The sequence below is a fragment of the Natrix helvetica genome (assembly GCF_964273705.1).
Source record: "Natrix helvetica genome assembly, chromosome: 2".
NCBI lineage: Eukaryota > Metazoa > Chordata > Lepidosauria > Squamata > Natricidae > Natrix > Natrix helvetica.
Window position 1 is genome coordinate 130735109 of NC_138552.1, and position 18529 is coordinate 130753637.

General features: G+C 38.1%; 1 protein-coding gene across 1 annotated transcript; it reads right to left on the reverse strand.

Annotated features, from left to right (window-relative positions):
* Window positions 1–4780: 4780 nt before the first annotated feature.
* PROKR1 (prokineticin receptor 1) lies at window positions 4781–16114 on the reverse strand. Its single transcript, XM_081944812.1, has 3 exons — window positions 15964–16114; window positions 13079–13706; window positions 4781–9070 (listed from the first exon to the last, which is right to left on the reverse strand). Exons 2-3 carry the CDS (start codon window positions 13636–13638, stop codon window positions 8374–8376), a joined length of 1257 nt encoding a protein of 418 aa, XP_081800938.1. The 5' UTR covers window positions 13639–13706; window positions 15964–16114; the 3' UTR covers window positions 4781–8373.
* Between the last annotated feature and the right edge of the window lie 2415 nt (window positions 16115–18529).

Below are 18529 nucleotides of genomic sequence, written 5' to 3' on the forward strand. Positions count from 1 at the left end.
ATTTAATATAGAAAGTCTAGAAAACAATATCCTTCCCTTATTGTGTTATAAAACTCTTTATTGGAAAGAAAAAAAAGCTGAGGTGTTTTCAGAATTTTCAATTTTTTTCTCAGCTCTGTGATGTAAATTCCAAACCAGGAGAACTTTTTTTAAAAAACATATGCTGGCTTAAAATGATATTCATACACCGTAACATTTCCTGACACATCCCTGTATAATCAAATATTATAAAACACTGTTTTTGCTCTGAAGACCTAACATTGTCAATATACAAAAATGTTAACCAATTGGTATCTTGCCCAGCCAGGTCCTGTGAAAATGAATGGATGAGGTGGGGAATAGGATTTAACAATGGACTGCATGTGGAAGCTTAGCTGTGGTGCCAAGTTTTTAATATTTATGATTTGAATAGATATATGTATTATTTTGTTTCATATTAATATTGTTTTCATTATGGATTGGCAGACACCCAGAGTTCATTTAAAAATGGAGGGCTATTTAAAATGTTTTAAATAAAATATATAAATAAAGAATGGTAGATATAATAAACATCACCCTGGCACAAAAGATGATCAGGTTTAACAAACGATACATACCACCATAATTTATGATAATCTGCAGCAATATATTTCAGAATGACATGTCTTTTTCTTGACACCATTAATAAATGATCATGAGCCTAAACCACTGGTTCCCAATGTGGGGCCCATGCCCACAGGGGGGCAATTGAATTATATGTCACAGGGCGGAGGCATCAGGATTTTAGATATTCTTAGGTGATGTATAGTCAAAAATAGGTTGGGAACCACCGGCCTAAACATAATGATTTCCCTGTCATGTTTATTTTGGCCATATTATTATTTTACACCACAATTGCATTATTTATCTCCAGCAGGTATATGATATTCCCTCTTGGGTTTTGCCACTGTATACACCTGGGCTGTAGAAGGGCAATGTGACAGAGCTCAGGACTATGGCAAACATCCTAAACATATTTTAATTTATTAGGGCACAGCTTTAAAAATATTAGAAGCTTATTTTGGGAGCAATGTATATTGCATCAGTGAGTATATTTAGCTCAAATACATTGTAAATGGAAAGTAGTGTATCCTTTTAAATACCGAAGGCTGGAAGTTGAGTCTAAATATACAATATGTGCTCCTTTAGAATCTGTCTCATTCTTGTATGACTGAAAGGAAGATTGCTGAGAAATCATGGAAAGCAATGATTGTTTAGATGGGGGGGGGGGGACAAATGTCTTGACTTTCTTTTTGTCCTTCAAACTACAACAAACTTAAGCTTGATTACTATTTCTTTGTGATGTTAGCTGCAAGCAAAAAAATCACCACCCAGCCCTTTATAGATTCTCCTTCTTTCAACAAAATGGGAATCAAAAGAGTTGATTTGACAAACAACCTTTTATATTCAGGAAATGGCAGCATCTAGTTGACCTTGGCTGATCTTGAAAAACTAAGCAGGACCAGAAATGATATTACTCAGATGGGAGGCCACCTAAAGGTCCCAGGTAGGCTGGGACGTTGAAAAATGACGCTGGAAAAAAAGCAATAAAAACATTTTGATGCAGCTGGGGTGGGGTGGGGGGGAGAAAGAAACACATGGGTATGTCTATGAGGTCACCAGGAATTGAGCATAATATGAAAGTAACTTTTTTTAAAAAATAACCAGTAGGCAAAGGGAAAGAGAATTAAAAACATGTTTTTGTACCCTTCCCTAGAATTTGCTATTGTTTCTGCATTTCTTGCAAAACAAAAAGAAAACAAAAACCTACCAAAACCAGCCTGGGCGATCAGGTACATAATACAATAATGTCAACATGCCCAGTGTTGAGTTCTGAATTACTGCAGTGAAAATAATCAAGAAAAATGGCAACCTTTCTTTCTTATGGAAGATTTATTGCCATTTTTCAGGAAAAAACATTTGTAAAGCAGCTTTTATCAAAACACTTTCTCTATATCTTTATACGCATTGGAGTGCATATTCTCACATCTGACGATAAGTCTGGTAATGTCTAGAAGGAGTGCTTTGAATGTCAAAATATTGACGTGTTCAAGTATTTTGCTCTTGCAATCAAATGTTTTTCAAGGCAGCTTACAAGCAACTGGTGGCAATTACACAACACAAACCCAAATGTATATTCATGTTCTCGCTCTTTTTCTCGCACATATTCATTCAGCAATCTTTTATTAATAAGCACTTCTTCCTAGTAAAAGCTGCTAAATGCTCCTTTGGGCTGATGTTGGAGTATCGTGCTATAACAGCAGTCAACATTTCTGCCTACGGTGAATAACCTGCTGGGGATAGGTTGGTTAATTATGAGGAAATGAATATTCTCTTTGAAGAGTTTTTTTTTTTAATGGATCATCCCAGATGGTGTTAGTCAAGGAAACTGGAAGATGGTGCAGGACTAATATTCAAAGGGGATAAATTTCTTTTTTTTAAAGATCTGGTCAACGCACAATGGTATTTGTATGTTGTCCTTTTAAGGTATCAGTGGCAGCATGTCTTGGTAGTAATACTATATGTCTTTCTGTCCTGGCTTCGGTGATTAAGAAACATAATGCTGTGGAAGTTGGGGCTGATTGCAGCTGATGTTAGCATGGGCGATTTCTGTGGGTTCCTCCCTCAATTCCTATTTAACTTCTATGGGAAACCTTCAGCATTCTCTCTAACATTTAATGTTTGTTTTTTATAAAGATTTAATGGAATTTTTTAAACCTGTAAACTGCCTGCTATCATGTAGAGGTGAGATAGGTGTTTTATAAATATGATTAATAAATAAATAAACCACTGCTATGATTAGTATGATTAGTATGAAATCAGACATCGTCAATTTATGAATGATTTTCTTTTATACCCCACCCCCACCCCCGCGGTGAACCAATTGAGGTCATCAAAATAATTTCCCTGTGTCTGGAGGCTGAGAAGGTTAGGATGGGAAAGAATAAGTTTTGACTTAACCCAAGCAAATCAGTGTAATTATGGGTTTTGGAATCTCCCAAATCCCAGAGATTCTCCTTCTTTAAATTTGGATGGGGTTGAAGTTCCCTAGATAAAAAGGATGAACAATTTGGAGGTTCTCTTAGACTCTAACTCTTGTTGAAAGAGCAAGTGGAAGCCATGGCCATGAGGGCTTTTCTCCAAAATTCTGCTCTCATTGCACCAGTTCAAAATCAGGAAGTCTCGCTTATGGTTACTCATGGCTTGGTAACCTCCTGTATTGAGTACTGTAATACTACATGGGACTGCCCTTGGACCAACCAGATGCTTCAATTAATCCAGAATGCAGTGGTATAGGTAGTTATGGATATAACATGCTATGCTATCTGTGTTTGCTATGCATGACTGAAGAGAGAAGGCTGCATTTCAGAGATCTTATCAGTACATGTTTTATGTGCTGTTGGGAGATGGATTTTGGGTGAAGTATTAATAGAACTCCAGGGCATATCACTCTGATCTAAGGATGTGACTGGGAAAAAACATTTCAATACATGCATACGTACATATGTTTCTGACAAAAAACTGTATCATCATGCATGAAGCATAAGACCTTGGCTTAAGCATAGGTTTTATTATATTGTTTATCAGTACAGTATAGTTTTCATAATTTGTATTGCTTAGCTGTGTTTGTGTATGTTAGGTTTGATATATCAAAATTCCAAATACACGTACAGTGTTTAAACTTAATTCCTAAGTTGGGGATTTGGGGCAAGAGTACAGATGGGTAATAAGGAAGAATAAGTGTTTAAATTAGCCCCTACACCATGATGGATGCTATGCAGTTTCTACTTGAACACATCTAAACTCCCGTTTCTCTGTGTAATTAGTTCCATGGTTGAACCATTAATTAAACAGATTTTAATTGAACCATTGTTCCTATGATCTCTCCCACTGCTAAATGAATCCAAAGCTAGAAAGTTAGTGTTACCGTTAGCTTAAGTATTTTTAAGGCTAGCCACTGCTATATGCCTTTGTCTTGATGATAGAAAAAGGATGACATGTACCTTATCCTTGAGTCCTGACGTCTGATGTCTATAGTAATACAAATACTATAGTATTTGTATTATGATGCTGTGGTGCAAGTTTTGTGGTGTCTCTTGTAGACCCCTATAAGTATCGTGTTTTTACTTCCATATATTTATTATCATAGAATATATTTACCTATATTATTTTTGAATCTTATTTCTTTCTTTACACACACAAACACACACACTTGAGGCAAGTACTTTGTGCCTTGAATAATTCTCATAATAAAGCTGCAATAAATCTGAAACCTAACACAAGACTCCTTTCTTTTCTTGTGCCTTGTGCCTTTTCTATTGACAAATAGCATAGCTACGCTTTTTCAAATTAGAGCTGCAGGTGGGATTTGAAGAAGAAAGCTGAAATAGAACCGATAAGATAGTTTTTTCTAATATTGGCCAGTGTGGGGTTGGAGGAGAGATCAGAAAGATATTGAATTATTCCTTTTGCAGCGTGGGTGAGATGACCAGCTGTTTGCATATTACTAGATGAAGACAATACAGTATGAAGATGAGTTGTACATCTCTGTTGGTGTACTCATAGAGTCAAATAGAGATGACTTGTTCCACTTTCCCTATGTAAGATAAAATTAGATTTGAGGGGGGACCAATTTCATCAAGAAATTGCTATTATCAGGGGGCAAGAATGAAGAAAATGTGGAAAACACGTGTATTTGAGATAAATCCCTTTCAAATGAGCCTTAAAATCTATTGATAAATCTCTTGCAGGTTGTCAGATCTTAAACATTTTATTGTGAACCTCCTTTCCCACATTGATTCATAAATACATAAGACCAATGTACAAAAGCTCCACTTGACATCAAAACTAGTTTTACAAAATGACCAATGTTTGTACCAGTACAATATGAAATTCTCAAATCCTAACAAATGAAACCAACTATCCTGATTTGCATTCAGGCCCGCATTGATTGCTATTGTCTGTTTCCAAAATGTGGATTCCTCAAAGGAGTATGATGAACCTAATGACACTGGTTTTGTGGACATTTATGCAGAGTTTGTCAGTGTGGGTTGCACAACAGTGTGGTCAAAGCATTTAATAATTAGAGCCAATTGAGCCTATAATTAGCTCCTAGTAGTTTACTCCAACTTAATTTTGGAGCAAGTTCCAGTACGTTTTATGGGATAACTTTGAGTAAACCTCCATATATTTGTCTATATGGAAAGAGAGTATCACACTAACAAAGATCATACTCTAGAACTGACCATCTCTTCTTACACTCGAAGAGTTAGCCTGGAATGATATTATTTGGAGGGAAGTGTAGGAATGTTACAATAATTAGAGCTTCCCAACTATTCAATTACAAACCTGTTTCTTTTCAGGGCATCCAAAATTACTGTCTCTTTCAAGTAAACTTCTAAGCTGAAGATGTTGTTAATGCCTTATAAATTGTCCTGAAGAAATCTCAGAGTAGATAGTCTGTGAGGATTCCTCTTACTAAGTGTTAACCCTGCAGACAATGGGGATGAAGCCAGAGGTGGGCTGCATTTACATTAACAAGTGGTTCGCTGGTTGTGAGCACACACGCGCCCCTTTGGGAGTGAAATGGAGCTTCCAAGAAGCAGGTAATCAACTCGGGCAGCTCAGGTGAGTAAAGCAGAGGCAGCGCGAAACTCAACTGGGCAGCGAGGGGGGAGAGAACGAGCCAGAAAGTTAGTTATAAATGGATAGCTTAGCACAAGGGTGGGCAGGGCCAGTCAGGGTTCAAAGCTAAGGGTTCACCCCAATCTTCGCGACCACGCAACAGCCCCCACTGGATGAAGCCCAAACTCTTTTGCCCAATCTGGGGCTCCCTCCAAATGGGTGGGATTTCAGCTCCCCAATTGCTTAGCCATGGCTATGCTAAAGGCGTAAGTATCAGTTCAAGCATTGTGAAATTATGATGCAAGCATTGCCTCATCGTTCATGCATTATAGCATCATGCTTAGTGGGCAGGATGTATTTGCCACTTGCCACCTTACACCCATCGATACAGGCTAGCTGGGGAATTCTGGGAATTGAAGTCTACTCATCAGGAGGTTGGTCATATTCAGCAAGGCCGGTTCACAATAGTCTGGAAGTTCCCTGATTTTCTTGACTGCATTATTTTGGGAGAGGAAAGGACATTTTGGTTTCAGGAGAATAGTAGGGATCAGAAAACATTTGTTCTTTGTTTCAGATTTGCAATGTGTACTTTGCATTTTTCAAGTCGTGGTAAATATTTGTAAGAAAGACTAGAGGAGTACTGTATCTGCACCTTACATAAAATGCACAACGTTTGGGCTTTTTCCAGCTTTCCCAGTTTATTCTGTGAATTATATTTATCCAGGAATATATTTTCAATTTTCCCAAGTACGTACATGTGTGCTAACTGATTTCTATAGCTTTTCTTTCTATCTGGGTACCACAAGCATAATTGACTGCCTTCTAGTCAGCACTTGAATTAGAGGGAGGCAGAAAGTCCTTCCCTTTTGAGCTGTTTTGAACCAAGTTGGGTTTTAGAAAGCTCTGGAAAAAGATAGGGCATCTAAAAAAAAACCAAAAAAAACCCCCGATGGTTCACAAGGCAATATGAAGTTCATTCTAAAGTACTTTAATACAAAGGGATTCTTATATAGTTATGTAGCTGCTTGTTAGATCACTTTAAATCAGGGGTCACCAACCTTTTAAGCCCCAGGGACCACTAAATTCATAATTTTAAATTCTGTGGACCACTGATATGATCTGCCTAATGACCAGCTGGGTGGGCGTGGCTAGGTGGTCATGTGACTGGGTGAGCTTGGCCAACTCATCACTCACATCAAGAGATGCCTTGCCAGCCTCTACTCACCCCTCCCTTCCCAGCCACTCCTCGCCACCCCACCCAGGCTCCTTAGGGCCCCAACAGGAAGCAGTTGTTGGAACTAAGCAGCCACCACAAGAAAGAGTTGGCAAAACAGCTAAGTTCAAATTGGATCTGACCAAGGAGGAGGCTCAGCAGAAGCACCTCACTGAGGATTACAAGCATAGGTTTTCCAAGCAGAGGGAAGACCTGCGGGAGTGCAAGGCCAGGTGCCAGCATCTGGAGGCTCAGAGGGTTGAGATAGTCAGCCAGTTCCAGGCCATGATGCACTCCCACTGGAATAAGGCTCTCTGGCTCTTCACCACCAGCAGCACTTCCCTCCAGCCTTCACCCAAAGCCCTGCACCAGGAGGCCGAAGCAGACCCCAAATCAGAATTTCTGCCCCCCTCTGACCCATACAAAAAGTCCACAAAGAGGGAGACTCTCTGCAGCAACACAAGTGTTCTTGCACTTATCCATCCCAGGGGGCTTAGTTGGAGGACCCCTGATTTAGTGCAATATAAAAATGCAAATACTTTTTCTGTGGACCACCAAAATTTCCATGCAGACCACCAGTGGTCCAAGGACCACCAGTTGGTGACCACTGCTTTAAGCAACAATCACATCAAAGTTATGGTAGAACAGTGTTAGGCAGCCTATACATTTAAATAAATAAATAAATACGTAAAAATAAAAAGATGACCATAATAATGATAAAAACCCTGTGTTTTCCAAATATAGAGGTTCTGCTTTCTTTTTCCCTAACATAAATACAAGTTAAATAGATTTGAGAAACTGGAAGAAGCTGACCGAGAGAAAGTATAGCAACTATGTCAAGCCTGCAGTAGGAATAAAAACATCTCATCCATACATCTATAAACATCAATAGGCTACAAGATTTCTGCAAGAAAGGGAAATTACTGATACTATAAAAGGATACTATTACAAAGAAAAGAGCAGACGTTTTACAGAAAATTCAACTAATCTCAGCCATTCCAGTGTCCATTTTAAAGGAACTTATCACAGTATCAGAATTGCTTGGGCAGGTTCTGATAATATAAGGTACATTTTGAAGCCCATTGATCCATAACAATGGGCTGATAATAAAAAGTTCCTTGCCTTTCTTTGTCTTACACATGGCATGATCAAACATGTTGTTTGCCTCGGTCCTGATATGAAGTAATGGGTTTTTTTGATGAGAGTCAAGAAAAAATCTTATCAAAAATAATCCCATTTTTTCCAAATCATTTTCTGATTTCCAGCCTAGATATACAGTTGATATAATTTCAAACCAGAGAAACTGAATCACAACAAAGTGGAATGACAGTGATAAAGCTGGTTGTGCCCCAGTGTTGTGCTTTCTGGAGCATTTCAGGGATCTTGTTCAGTCTGTGCTCTGCTGGACAGCAACTTCCCTGGTAAATGTTGACACATTAAAACAGAAGAAAAGAAAGCAAAGCGGGGAGTGAATGAGGCTATGGAACCTTGGCTGTGAGACAATATGTGTCAATATTTCATTTTAGTCTAATGCAGTCCACCTCCTCAGTGATGGGCATTGCGCTGGTTCTGATGTCCATATCTACACTAGCTTTGGATCCATAGTAGGTGGACCTCCACCTAAGCAGCATAATCTTCTTGAAGTATTTCATGGTGGTGTTCTTGACTGTCACAAAGCACATGGTGTTTATCATGCTATTGCTCATGGCGATGCATTCCACAATGTAGAAGGCTGTCAAGTAATGCTTTTCCTTCACAAAGATAGTGGGGAAGAAGTCACGGACAATTGTGAAGCCGTAGAAGGGTGCCCAGCAGAGAACATAGGCAGTTAGGATACACATGAGCACCAATACAGTTTTCCTTCTGCAACGAAGCCTTTTTCTGATCTGCTCTGTCTGGAAGCCTGGCACAGTTTTAAACCAAAGCTCCTGTGAAATCCTGGCATAGCAGAGGGTCATGGTGAAAACTGGTCCAACAAATTCAACACCAAAGATGAAAAGAAAATAGGATTTGTAATACATCTGCTGATCGACTGGCCAAATCTGTCCACAGAAAAACTTCTTTTGATTTTTCATCATGAATAGTTCAGACTCGGTTGCAAAATAGGCTGATGGTATTGCAATGATCAGGGAGACGATCCACACCAAAGCAATTAGACAGGTTGCTGTTTGGTAATTCATCCGAGGTTTCAATGGATGAACAATGGCAAGGTACCTGCAAAATACAAAAGTTTCCAAATTTGTATTAGAAAAGATCTACTTGTTTTTATTGCTTCAAAGTAGCTTAAGTTAATTAACAGAAATGGCAATTTGTTTTATTGGCCACCAAGCTGCTCTTATTCCAATATTTTATAAATGGAATTGTAGACACTGTATCACTGATACAATGCTACGAATTCTAACTGAGAAATTGGGAAAACAGCATTATCCTGTATTTCAAGCCTAATATATATATATTTTAAAACTGGGGAATACAGCTCCCATCATCGTCATTGCTCTGTAGACTCCAAATATAGCTTTCCCTACTTCGCATAACCCCAGTCTGTTCAGCTACTACACCCACCATTCCTTAACAAAATAGAATGTGGTTAACTACAGTTTATCCACATCTGCTGGCTACCAAGAAAGGAGACATTGTTCTAATATTTTATCAAAAGACCTCTTCCACTAATATTGAAATATAGCATCCAATAATAAAGCACTCCTAGAGATTCAAAGGAAGTGACATGATAACTCCAGAAAAAACAGCAAGATACCACTTGTTCAAAGGAATCTGGGATCATTCTTCTATAATTTCTTAAGATTTCAGATAAACCTGCAGGCACTGGTCACAAACATACCCATTGCCTGCTCTTCCCTGCCTTTAATTTCAGAAAATTAGGGAGGGTTAATTCTGAGATGCTTTCTCTACCCCATTTGTCCTTTGGATTATAGGCTGTGGACTTTCTCCTGACTCCTAAGATTATTCCTACAGCTCGTTACACTTTACAGTTGTGTACAACATAAAAATCCATATGTTGATTTTGTAATGCATGATTTACGATTTTATGTATGTGTGGATTAAGCCACTATGGGTTATGTATAGTGCCATAGCTTAGTGTGATGTGCAAATCCTGAATCTGTACACTTAGGGTGATTGACAGATTGGGAGTTATGGCCCTGTCTGAAGAGGTCTGGATTTGCATTGGGGAGACTATACAATTTGCTTCATCGAGTTTCAGAGGCAATGTGGTTTCCCTCGATGAGCCACTTTGTGTCATCTTGAAGACTGGGACAGCAGTTCTGATAGTACCAATAAAGGAGAATATTTGTAGCTCAGTTGACATGAGGGGCGTTGGTCCTCTCTGAACTTGATTGATGATATTACCTAATTTGGATAATAAAACATCTGAAAGAAAACAACCAAGTTCAGAGAGCACCAAGGACCTCTCATTTCTAATAGCATGAAGAGGCTTCTGAGCCTGAGCAGGAAGACTCTTCCAACAATGGAAAACCTCTGCTACCATTTGGAATAGTTATGGAAGGCATCAGGAATAATGCAGTTGCTTCACTTGTAATATGTGGGGTTTGTGCATGTAGGAGGATGGTGGAAGTTGTCATAGCTTTTCTTCAGTTAGGTGATTGGACTGAGGTTTTGCATAGCCCTGGGGAATTACAGGTTAATGTTCACAGCATCATATTATTAGCTCTTCAAGAATTATCAGAATGTACTAACCTCTTCTTTAGATTTTTTTTAAAACTCATTTTGTACACTGAGATGAGTTTCTATTCACAGAAGTTTAAAAGAGAATGATCAAAAGTAAGTTTATATCCTTTCTTTTCTCTCTACATTACAGTGACATTCTCCAAAGTCAAGCTGTACATGAAAAAAAAAAATCAAATCTTGTCTTTCCTTTGTCACCCAATCTTTTTTGCTGTAGCGTAATATTTTCCATTTCACTGCTCTCTAATATTTTCTATTTGACCTTTGCTGAGTAAGTGGTTCCCATTATTTGTACATCAGATCCAACATCTCAGATGGTGATACAGGTAGTATCAAATAACTGTGTAAATACATACATGCATGCATGCATGCATGCATACATATTCTGGTACATCATGGAGTAAACTTTTTGAATGGAGTATGCACTTATCTATAGGTTTCCCTACACATTGCTATTAATCTGGCACATTTAAAAATGTAAATATTTAGAGAATTCCATGGTGCATCATATAATTCCAAATATAAGATCGATATCTCTAAGGCGGATCTATATTTTATAAGGAATGACAAATTCCAATTCTTCCACATTTTTAGCCTATTTTGCAAAGATATTACATCACTATAATTGTCTATAAAAACAGATATGCTGATGAATGTATCAATGTATATTCCGAACATGCCATCAGATGTTGAATATGTCAAAGGCCACTGAAAATTGATGTCATAAACATCCTTAGCTCATTCCAAGATTAAGCTGCTGTACAAAATAGAAATAATGCTTCAACAGAAAGGATTGCTATCTTTATAGGATGTCATCTGGGTAAATCTTCCACAATTTGGCATTCTCCCCAGATGAGTTGGATTATAACCCCATTATCCCCAGCTACAGATCGCATGTCAGAAAGCAGTACAGGTAGTCCTTGACTTACAACAGTTCATTTAGTGACCGAAGTTACAACAGCGCTGAAAAAAAATGACTCATGACCATTTTTCACATTTATGACTGTTGCAGCATCCCAATGATACATGTGAATTTACATTTGGATACTTGGCAACTGGTTCATATTTATGACCATTGCTGTGTCCCAAGGTCACATGATCCCTTTTTGCAATCTTCTGACAAGCAAAGTCAATGGGGAAGCCAGATTCACTTAACAACTGTGTTATTAACTTAGCAGTGATTCACTTAACAAATGTGCAAGAAAAGGAAAACTCATTTAGAAAATTTCTCACTTAATAACGTACATTTTGGGCTCAGTTGTGATCGTACGTTGAGGACTACTTGTTCTGGTTAAGGAAATGAGAACAACAGATTCTCTTGTGGAGGGGAAGCTGATACCAAGAACATTTTTCATAAAGTATCTAACTGACACCAAGAGTTGCTGCTAATAGAGCATGTATACCTATTTTATCCAAACTTTGTCATTTTCAAATGCAAAAAAATCCCAAGAATTACTTTGGGGTCTTTTAAAAATCTTTTTAAAAAGCCTGAAGATTTACATAATTGCTTTAATGTAGGATTGTTGCCTGAAACAACAGATTCTCTTGTGGAGGGGAAATTGGGCAATCTTTGTTCATGATTAATGTTTCATTGCAGCCTCCTTAATAATTACACTGGAAAGAGATTCCTTTCAACCTTGCCTGCGTTCTATATCTGAACGCTGTTCCAATTCTTTGAGATATTTCAAAACCTGATGTTTGAAATGCAATGAATGGTTTGGGATCAAATCCCATAGGACAAACAAAGCAACAGCATTTTGATTTATATCTGAGGTGTGTACAACATGCTGCTTCAGTCTAAGCATTCTAAAACTACAAAATCAGATGTGATTTCTACTGGTTAGTGTCCAATTGGGAAAACCCAATTATCAAAAATGTTTTTCTTTAATTCTGCAGATTGTCTTCTTCTGCAAATGACAATAATTATCAGCATGTGAAACAAACAAAGAGCTGGGGTTTTGAAAATAAAATGCTGATTACTTTGGAACTATTTCCAGCAACCACAGTATTCCTCCCTTCTTCATAACCATTTCTAAAAGATCAGAAATCCATCACCTATCATCAATGTAGTAATGCAGGATCACTGGAATTCCAGAGACAAGTAACCTTAGAAAAGCCATCAATATCACTGTCAGAAATCCAGAAGACACTATCCCAGGCAGAGGTTAATAGAAGATTTCTGCCCAAACCTGGGGTCGTAATGGCAGTTGATTGTTAAATTGCAGGTCTATGGCCCCACTTTCAATCTTCACACAGCTCTGCCAAGACTTAGCAACCTTTGTCAGATGTTCCCCCTAGCAGCTTTTTATTATAACTCTCTGCTTTTGATGTCAAATGGTAACTGTGATTTATCTTTGAGTGCAATGATGGTAAAGGGCTCTGAAGTGGAAGAAGGCTTCCAATAAATCATATGCTTTTTCTTAAACAAAAGAAAAGAGGAATAGGAAAATTAATTGCAAAAACAATAGATACAGCAATTCCTGGCTCCAGTGAAGCCTAGTTTCCCACTAGTCCCCTTACCTGTCCATAGCAATGGCCAAGAGGGCATTAGTTGAAACATAGAGGGAAACGGTGCGCAAATAATTGATAGATGCACAGAGGATGTGGCCATGTTCCCAGGATAGCTGGCGCACCACATAATAGTCCATCTCAAATGGACAGCAAACAATGGCCACAATGAAGTCTGAGATAGCCAGATTTGCAATGAGAAGATTGGTGAGATTCCGCAGCTTCTTATAACGGACGAGAGCAGCAATGAAAATGAAGTTGCCAATACCGCAGACCAACATGATGCCAGCCAGTGCCACACCAATGACAATTTTGGCAGCGAAGAAAGTGCGAGTCTTGGTCACATCATCATCATCATCCAAGAGCTGATCATAGTCACTGTAGCTGAAGTTGAAAGGGAAGGTGAAGTTTTGATAAGCAGGGAAGTCTCCAATATGGTTGCCATAGATAGCAGCAAAGCTGGTATGTGGGTATGTGTTATTGGGATGATGTGCTACCTGCTTCATGGTGGTGTTCTTGTCTCTTTTCCTCAGTGATGCTTTATTGAACTTTATCTTTTCACCACCATCCATGGGAGAAATCTCACTGTTCTGTAAGTCATGTTCTCAACATCTTCAATGGCAGCAGAATCATTTCTTACCTTTCAAGACAGGAAAGAAGTAAACCCACTTAGAGAAAGGATAACATACAATTCTCTCCCCCAAAAGCTTATCTTGAGCCATGCCAAAGATTGGGAAGGAGAAATCTTTTTCTAGGATCCTTTCCCACTTCTTTATGCTCGGACAAAACAAGGACACATTTTGTCAAATCCACATGAGGGGCTTTTTCAGGTAGTTGCAATTCGTAAGAATATTTTCTGTGCAAAGATGGAGCTCACTGACTGACAGTGAAGAAAGGGAAGAAATAAAGTTAATTTTCCTTCAGTCTTTTGCAATATGTGAAAGGCTCCTAGTGAAACAAAACTGCCACTCTTGCATTTTAGCAACCCAAGTAAATTAAATTGAGTGCAATGAGCTTCATGCCAGCAAAATTTTATTTTGCAGGTAGATAATTCCAGTACCAGTTTAAATTTCTCACCCTTTTGTTGAAGTCAACAAAATTGATTGATTGATTGATTCCTGACATGAATAAACTACCTCAACTTCAAAGGCTTAACAAATCCACAAATGTAAAAGGAAGTTGGAAAGTCTTACTGTGCAATGGAATCAATGACTCCATCCTGTAGGGACAAGGGAACCAAATTTTTCAACTGCTTGGTGATACTATGCTTTTATAAATCAAGAATGGCTATCCAAAGTTTTAGGTAAGGTTCTCTAATGCCCTGATCTGAGTTCTGGCCATGAAGGGATTTCCATTTTCATGAGTAAGGAAGATTTTCAACACTGGGTCCCTCAAATATATATTGTGCCATCTATAGTGGACTATTCAAGTGAATCTATACACTGAACTCATAGAGCTAATTGAATTTCAAACTTCACCACTGTTTTGGATCTGTAGTTTGCTCATTTACCTGGACCACTTTCCTCTTTTATATAATGAAAAATGCTTTGCAAAAATAGGACTTGGTTGGTTCATTATAACAAAATCAGCAGTGCAATGGCTCCTTAAATAGCCTCTGGATTCCAGGGGAAAGGATGTGGTTAATCCAATCTGTCTGTTCTGGTTAGAAATGGTGCAAACTTCTCCAGGAAAAAGAAAGGGGTTGAAAACAAGAGGAATTTTATATAACCTTTCATAAGTGACATTATCTTACGTAGTCTTGTGTTTGTGTTTCCATTACTGAAAGGAAGATTAATATGTACATTTGCAAGATCAGGCTGTATATTTTACATATAATTATGTAACTTATGACTATAACCTTGTTGCTTGTATCTTTCAATTTATATTATTTTATTTGTTTACTAGTACGATTTGATAGCTTATTAGTCACCTTGACTATCACTAAGAGTTGTATATTTTTATTCTTGATGAATGTATTTTATTCTCCTTATGTACACTGGGAGCATATGCACCAAAGACAAATTCCTTGTGTGTCCAATCACACTTGGCCAGTTAAGAATTCTATTCTATTCTATTCTACTCTCCCAAACCCAGTGGAGCAATTGGATTCCAAATGCTGCAGAATAGTTAGACTTATTTTTGCATTGTGGAGATGTCAAGCAGCGTCATATATTTTGTCTGGATAGTAAAGACGATTCTACTTATGCTGATCAAACATCAGTCATCAGGAGCAACCTATCTATTCCATCATAAACAATCACACAACCAGCTAAACAATTAAGCATAATTTCCTAACAATATTGGAATTCTCAGGGCAAAGAGCAGCTAGATTTTGCCATGAGAAACATCTGTGGGAAAGTTCAGTTGCTTATCATGTTTCATGTGCGGTAGGAATGTGTGATGCAAATGACGAAGGAAAACCTTTCATCTAAGTCTGTCTAATGCAAAAGGGGAAAATTGCAGATGTGTTAGAGGCTTCCTGGGGCATTAGCTGATTGCCTGGTCAAATCTTTGTTACTGTTCTGTTGGCATTCACATAGTTTTTTTGTGTGAAATTTAAGAGAAAAAAGTCTTAACAGCACCATGTGTAAAATACTTATTCAGAACTAAGTTTCACCCACTATGTCAGTGTTTCCTACAATTCCATCCCAAAGAAACAGCCTTAAGGAATAAAGCACAATTTCTAGAGATTCATCGCTATAATATCTCAGAAGAGTGTAATATCGAACTATTCTCTCTCTGTGGCAGGAAAAAAAGGGCAGAGAAATCCCAACTCAAAATCAGTGCATGCCTTGACTGTAAAGAAAGATACAATCAAAACAAACTAGTAAATTGTACATACTGTTATCACAATTGCTGATAAAAACAAAGCCACTTAAAAAAATATCAGACTGTACCTGTTCTGGAGCATGTACTTAGGACAAATTCTGACTTCGTCATATGCTGTAATCCCAAGAATAATTGGAGAGTCTTGAAAATCACTTCAGAGTTAATGAAATTGAACAATGCTGTCTGGTTCTAGAAGTGGAATTGCAGTATGCAGGTCTTCTTTAGAGCTGAGCAAGAACAGAAGTCCGGCTCTCTGTGTGTCTGCGTCTAAAGTCTATCCTCAGTAGGTGGCATCTTTATGCATATGTAATTTTAAAGAGGCAGTACTCAGTATGTCATATTTTGATACACATGTGATGTATGTTAAGAATCCATGTGTGTGTTTTGCCCAGCTTTAAAAAAAATGATTTTTTTAACCTTTGAGTTTGTCAAGGGGAATTATCTTAGAAGGCTTGTCCTCGTGATCTATTTAGATCACTTAACAAACAGAGAAATCTTCTCTTTTTTCTTTCTCCTCTCCAAAAGGAATTGTGCTTTTTTCCCTGAAAATCTGAGCATAGTATGATTTTTCCAAACACACTATGCTCAGATTTCTGGACAGAAGTTTTAATTATTGAAATTGTTTTAGGCAGCTAGTGCCATTTCAAAGGTTTCTGGAAGTTGGTCATGCCCTGGACCTGCTATGATTGAATTTTCTGCACGAAAGCTACCTTCTCAACTTCTAACTGAATAAATAAATACTGGGATAAGAGATAAGTGCACATAGAAATAGTTCATCCAATCCAAAGCCTTTTAAAATGCCACTGAGTCATTGCAGTTCGTGGTGTCATTTCCCCAAATTTTGCTTTTTATGTCCATCATTTTACAGTACTTTGTCCCCTATATGTAGATGAAATATTTAATTAATGTACTCAGACATCCTGGCACTGATAATTATATCTATCAGTTCATTAAATCTAAGTCACAAATCCTATGACATGATTGATTTTAAATCAGCATGACTATGCACTGAATGAAAAAGCATTTAGGGCTCTCTGTGGAATTTGTGGTGCCTCAAAGTCACCATTAAGAGCGTTTGTAAAAAATGTAAAGCCCTGAAATCTTTTTCCTCTTTAAATTAAAATTTGAGACAGAAACAGATGATCAGTTTCACTGTTCCCTCCCTAATTTCTCAACCTTCCTAATTTTATCACCTTGCCTTAAGATTTTTGTTACATCCTTTGTAGCATTCAACAGAAGTGAGGGGGGGGGGACATTATAATTAGTCCATTGGCCTTTAATAGAAACACTTGCAGGTCCTCTGCCCCAATAATATATGACTACTAAATTTTACTATAAGCAATGGACTATTTGGAGCTCTGTTGGCCATCTTACCACATCATAAATCAAGTGACAGTTTCATTGCCCAAACTGACTGATTTACCTAAGCTGCTTCTATGCATGTTTGAGTTGCTTTTGTTGTTATTATCATATTTAGATTCAGTCTTTTCTTCAGGAACTGAAGGGGGCTTATATGTGGTACCTTTTAGCATAATTGCATTATCCTTATCCTATGAGGAAATTAGGTTGAGAGTCAAGGATAGTCCCAAAGCAGATGTGGTATTCAGCACTTTCTGACCAATTCTGGAGAACTGGTAGCAGAAATTTTGAGTAGTTCGGGGAACCGGTAAATACCACCTCTAACTGGCCTTGCCCCCATGTATTCTCTGCCTCCTGAGTCCCAGCTGATCAGGAGGGAATGGGGATTTTGCAGTAACCTTCCCCTGAAGTGGGGAGGGAATGGAGATTTTACAGTATCCTTCCCCTGCCACACCCACCAAGCCACGCCCACAGAACCGGTAGTAAAAAAATTTGAACTCCACCACTGTCCCAAAGTCACATAGTGACTTACTATGTTTGATGATGAATTCTTTATTTTAGTCCAACAGATTGCCCCCTATGCTACACTAGATCTTCTCGAGTGGCAATTATTAGGAGAAATTTCTAGTACCTATTGTAAATTCAGGTTCTTACTTGAAAGATGAAATCTTTTCACCTTAAAAATGCAGAACCCCTTGTGGCGCAGGGGTTAAGTGCAGTACTACAGGCAAACTCTGCCCCCACAGCCTGGAGTTTGATTGTGATGGGGCTCAGAGTTGACTCAGCCTTCCATCTATTTGAGGTCAGTAAAATGAGAACCCAGATTGTTGGGGGCAATTTGCAAATAATGTGGACATTGTAAACTTCTCAGAGAGTGCTGTAAAGTGCTATAGGGCAGTATATAAATATAAATGCTATTGTTATTACTAAAAATCTCATTAATTCATCAATGAGAGAGGTACTCTTAAAGCACAGAATAGTAATATTAAAATATCAAGAAAGCAGTGACTCACAATTGATACCAACCTTAAACTCAATAATAACAGTTACAGATGCTCTCTGACAGGATTTGCTTTGCCACAGAGTAGGAGTGCCCACTGAATCTCCCATGCAAGCTTTTCCACATGTGGGGACCAATATAAAAAAACACCCTTCATTTGGGACTACTCTACCCATTTATGTGGGAAATCTTACCTATGTAGGTGGTCATTAGTCCTGCAATACTTTTTGCTGAATTGAGAAGTCCCTTTCCTTTTTAAGGTCATCCTTCCTGCT

Excerpts from the sequence above, each read along its gene's own strand:
- PROKR1 (XM_081944812.1), bottom strand. The coding sequence starts at position 13,638 with ATGGATGGTGGTGAAAAGATAAAGTTCAATAAAGCATCACTGAGGAAA. Across the intron at positions 9,071-13,078 it reads TTGGCCATTGCTATGGACAG|GTACCTTGCCATTGTTCATC; the intron begins GTAAGGGGACTA and ends TGTATTTTGCAG.